The sequence below is a fragment of the Condylura cristata genome, unplaced genomic scaffold (assembly GCF_000260355.1).
Source record: "Condylura cristata isolate star-nosed mole 26May11 unplaced genomic scaffold, ConCri1.0 scaffold00027, whole genome shotgun sequence".
NCBI classification, from domain to species: Eukaryota; Metazoa; Chordata; class Mammalia; order Eulipotyphla; family Talpidae; genus Condylura; species Condylura cristata.
In genome coordinates, this window is record NW_004567128.1 from 22,402,107 (window position 1) to 22,407,430 (window position 5,324).

At 45.2% G+C, this 5,324-nt stretch overlaps 1 protein-coding gene across 1 annotated transcript; it reads left to right on the plus strand.

Annotated features, from left to right (window-relative positions):
• The first annotated feature begins 924 nt into the window (after nucleotides 1-924).
• MPC1L (mitochondrial pyruvate carrier 1-like) lies at nucleotides 925-1,440 on the plus strand. The gene has a single exon (XM_004690116.1). The coding sequence runs from the start codon at nucleotides 925-927 to the stop codon at nucleotides 1,438-1,440; it is 516 nt and encodes a 171-aa protein (XP_004690173.1).
• The last annotated feature ends 3,884 nt before the right edge of the window (nucleotides 1,441-5,324 follow it).

Below are 5,324 nucleotides of genomic sequence, written 5' to 3' on the forward strand. Positions count from 1 at the left end.
GACCTCTCCTGACAGGCCCGCTGCTCCCCTCAGCAGTGGATTTAGTTGATCTGCCTGTTCTGCTCCCTTCTCTGTCTCTGTCGAAGCCTCTCACTGCCCCTGCACCTCTGGCCTGTACCCCCGTTCTGTATGCATAAATAAATACTAAAAAAAAAATGCTTAACCTAAATCTAGTTATGAAAAAATAGAAATATCTAAATTAAGGACACTCTCAAGAACCATTGACTATACTCAAAAAAATGTCCATGTCACATGAAAGACCACTTCCCGAAAGAAAAAAAGCTGGATAGGTCTTCTAGATTAAAAGAAATTAAGAGAGATGATAACTAAATATGAACCTTGGTTGGATCCCAGATCTCCCCCTCCAACCAGAAAGAAAAAACACAAGTCATAAAGCTATACAACTTAAACACACAGTACATATTGCATAATGGTACTGCACTAAATGTTAACTATCTTAGTGGATTATTGTTCGGGTTAAGTAGGAGAATGTTACGAGACAGATGCTGAAATGTCTAGGGGCAAAATGTATAAGGACTAAAATTGTGTATCTGGTTGAAGAGTTTTGTCTTGGCGTCTAGTCAACACTGTTCACAAATTGGATAGAACAAGCAAATATACCCTGTACCCGGGTGAGAGGAAGCAGGGCCCAGATCCCTCACTTCCTGGGTGGCACACGGGACTATGAGCTTTAAGGTGGGGGGGGGGGAAGGAGGGAGTTGGAGGGTGAGGGGGGAAGCTCAGGGCGCATGCGTCAGGGAGGCACGTCCAGGCAGGAGGCCCCGCCCCCAGGCTGGGCACGTCATAGTGCTTGCTGCCCCACGCACTTGACAATGATCACCTGAGTGGAGGCCTTGGCTCAGAACTCTCCCACGTCACTGTGGGCCTGCCAGTCTGTGTTGGCGCTCCCGCCACTTGGCGACCATGGCAGGGCTGGCGGGACTGCTGCGGAGGGCTACCGACTACGTGAAGACCAAGGAGTTCCGGGATTACCTGACCAGCACACACTTCTGGGGTCCAGTGGCCAACTGGGGCCTCCCTCTGGCTGCCTTTAAGGACATGAAGACATCGCCGGAGTTTATCAGCGGTCGCATGACCACAGCGCTCATCTTCTACTCCATGGCCTTCATGCGTTTCGCCTACCGTGTCCAGCCTCGAAACCTGCTCTTGATGGCGTGCCACTGCACCAACGTGATGGCGCAGGGCGTGCAGGCCGGCCGCTACCTCGCCTACCACTACGGCGGGGGCGCCACCTCAGCCGCCGTCGCTGCTCCCAAACCCACCCTCGGAGGTCCCTGCGGAGGCCCCTGCAGCCCCTGCGGCGACCCCTGTGCACCTGGCAGCGCCCTCGGTGGTGCCCCCGACGACGAGGACACCTTTGTCAACGATGAGTGTGACCCAGGGGCTGCCTGCTTCTGTGGCGAGGAAGGCACTTGTTAGTGGCTGAGAGGGCTCGATCAAATGCTTGCAACTTGTAAGCACTGAACTGTTAATTCTGCCTTCAGAAAAAAAACAAGGTTTTGACACTAACAGTGCAACTCTGACTTAACCTTGCAGTTTGATTAATAAAAAATGGAAAATACCATAGAACTGAAGCTGTACAGTGTTTTCTGTGTTGCGTCTGCAAATAGAATAGTTGTAGAAGGTGAGGCTACATGGGCCTTCCTCTTCAAGGAACCTCCAAGTTGCAGGGGGGTCTATGCGAATAAGACACTTCAAATGCTCTAACTTGCGGCTTTTTAAAAAGTTCTCTTAGATACCTGGTTTTCTTGTTTTGGGTGTTGAGGCCAAATAAGGGTGCTTAGAGGCACAGGTGACCTTTAAGACATCTCTTTACATCGAAAGAAGTCCAGGTGCTGTTTCTACTGAGTCATATACTAAATTCAGAGTAGGCTTACGTGAACTTAGTGAAATCCAGTTGAGACTTTTTTTTCATTGTTTTAAAAGATTTATTTATTTGTGCATACAGAACTGGGGCACAGGCCAGAGGTGCAGTGGCGGTGAGGGATTCATCAGACACAGAGTGAGGAGCACACAGAGGGAGGAGCAGAACAGGCAGATGGAGGGAGTACACTGCTGAAGGGAGCAGCGGGCAGGTCAGGAGAGGCCTGTCACGCCATGTAGATCACCTCCAGGGCCGGGGATCGAACTTACACTGAAGTAACTGTGGCAGGTTTGCAGTGCTGTGTTCCAACCCGTTGTGCCACCAGGAAGGGCCGCCATACTTTTAAGCTTAATCTGAGGAATGACACAGCATCACTTCAGCTGTGTGACTACTGACCACATGGGCCAGCAGGAGTACACAGTGAAAGGACGACTGCAGGGTAGCAGTATCACAAGGCAGGCGTGTTGGTGCCATCTTGGAGGCTGGCTACCACACACAGTTCTGACATTAAAATTCTCATGCATTTCTGAAATTCAGTAGAAAGTAATAAAGCTGTAAAGGTCACTGCCCACCTTCCCAAACCAAATTATAAAATGTCGTTTAGTTTTGTGGTTATCATCACTAACATGCTATCATAGAGCGTGGGTTGGAGAAGAAAAGGAGTCTCTGAAAGAAGGTAGTGGCCGCCAGGATTTTAGATCGTTCAGGCCATAATGCAGAAATAAAAAGCAGTTCTTAAAGCTCTAAAATGAATCATAACCTTATATCAAGATTTTTATTAAAACACTAACGGAGATTTTTCCCCCTTTACTATTGCAGAGTAGAAAATAATATTTTAGGTTTGTTTTACAAAATGTATTTTGTACTTTATTATATATCAATAAAAGGTCACTGTTCGAGAAATTCCAGAGCAGGGAGGTTCTTAATTAACCTTGTAAGAAAATGGAGGGTAATCTCTGCTGATCATTTTCTATCACTGCTACATTTATAATTTAGAGGGTAAAATGATTAGAGAAAATATTGAAAGATTGCAACACTCCCACTCTAAGGCAATGCTCCAGAATCTAATTCATAGTATGCCCACCCAATTAAAAGATCTGACCCATCGTTGTCTAGGATGCTAGTATTTAAAGCCATTTAAGTGATTAATACTTTAATAAAATGAACTTTTCAAACCATTGGGGTAATCATTTTGTACTGATTTCTGGCTTTGGCAATTTAAAGTCTATACAGATCTCTGCCACTATTTTCTATGACACCAATAATATTCAGAGTTGGCTAAACTATTGTTTTGATTACTCACACTTTTATTTCTCAGAATTTGTGTTTTATACTAAGTTTAATAAGTAAGCTTCCCCTTACCCTCTTAAGTCCTCTGAGCTCCCTGGCAAAACACAAGCTAACATCACTAGGTGTCCCTATCTTTGCCACTATACTGCTAAAAAAAAAAAAAAGCTCTATTTCTTTCAAAACTATGCACACCTATACACAAGGGTGAGGCCAAGAGCAGATGACTTTGCAGGATTTAAACAAGCCCCTGGGATGAAGCGAAGCCCAGGAGCAAAGCTCCTCAAAGGAGCCCGCTCCTGGCTGCTTCCGACCTTGCTTCCCCGCCCCCCTGCAGGGGGCGCTGAGCTCCACAAAAAAAAGAAAAAACGGGAGCCACAACAGGCCCCAGAGAATACAATCCATTAAGTCTTGCAGTTTTAATTTCTATTGTTCATGGTTTTTTGAAATTAAAAATTTTAATTAAAAATTTTCAAGATAGGCAAGCCCAAGTCCGTTGTTTCATATGGGTGTATGCAAAAATAGAAAAGTCTAATTTCTTCTAAACCCTTCCCCCAAAACCCCAGTTCCCTTCACAGAGGTAGCACAGTCTGGGAACACAGAACTGTCCAGACCTCTGTTATTTGAAAGTACAAAAAGTCTCTCAGCATGCTAGGCACTTTGAACCAGTTTTCTCCCCAAATTATCGTTCTCTCCATAGCTGCCACATCACCTTTCTTTTCCATAGCTGTACCTACGTGCTTTGCTTCACCTAACCAGCCCTCTTGACAAAGGACAATGCCCTTTGTGCACACCCAGCTGAAGAGAGGCCCACAGGGCCAGCACTGTGCCAGCTGCATTAGCTCTCAAGCCCCCTTCCTTTCTCTCTTTCAAATCTAATGTAATTAAATGTTGCCAAGTATATTTTCTGAACACTATCTTTCACACACTGAATAACTGTAGTAAGATGATAGCTCCAACCACCACCATTCATATCTTCACAGATTACACGTTGCATCTGCTTCAATGCCTGGCACACAGCTGACGCTTGGTAAACGTTGTGTGGGATAGGTAAGGGAAAGCTAACTAAGGAGGTACAAGAATGTGTTCATAACACAAACTTCCTAAAGGAAGAAATCTGGTCTTGAATTGGATCATCAATCAAGATTTAATTTAATCCCAAGTTTTGTATCTTATATCTAGAATCCAGGAAAGTGCAAGTTTCTTAGTTTGGGGGTGGGGGAGGAGGGAGCTGTAAGAAGAATGAAAGTTCTTTACTACTGAAGTCTTCTCAAGGTATTCTGTGAAGGGAGAAAGTGTAGAATAAAAAAGGAAAGATGAAAGCAGTAAAGTGTAGGCGATATTTGCATTCATCTAGAGTTTATTTATAAAATTACAGTAAATGCAAATAATCCCCCCAACCTCGCCCCATTCTGCATATATTACACCCATGATTAAAACTCATTCTTGAATCTCATAATGAGAGACCAGGTTCAGTTAATGTCAGCATTAACAGCTGTCTCTGTGGATCTGCACTGTTCCCAAGGGCCACACAAGCCAGCCGCTGCGGAGTTGCCCGAGAGCCCTGGCTGTGGTGCTGGCCTGGCCCCGCCCTGCTTTGCAGTCAAGCCACTGTGTCCTCCAGCCCCCACTGACCTGCCGGGGCCCACCTCCTTGCCAACTGCCACAGGCTACCAGAAACAGGTAGTAACAGTTCTGCACTAATTGGAAAGCACTAAAAATGGCCCTTTTTTGCCTTCCTCCAAAAGGAAGGACTTATATCCCAAAGTTACATTCTAGCCCACCCTCGTGAGTGGCATTCAGGAAGTAGGAGTGGGCCTCTTGTTTGCCAGTGGGCAGAGAATGCTCTGTGACCCTTCACACAGGCTGACTGAACAAAGCCTTTACTGTGTCAAACAGGGCCAGAAAAGAATCTCACCTTTAAAATAGCCCCAAACCCAAAACACAACCCCCCAACAACCTGATAGCAAGTTTTGGCACAAGAGTTGGTAATGATTTTTGGTCAGTATAGATCACAAAACATCAAGCTTGTGAATATAAAAAAAAAATGTTCCCAGAAAATCAAAGGGAAGTAGAGGAAAGGGTATTAAAAATTCCTTTTTCTTTGGGTGGAACACTCTTGGATGTTTTACTTTTAGCACAGAAATCGATG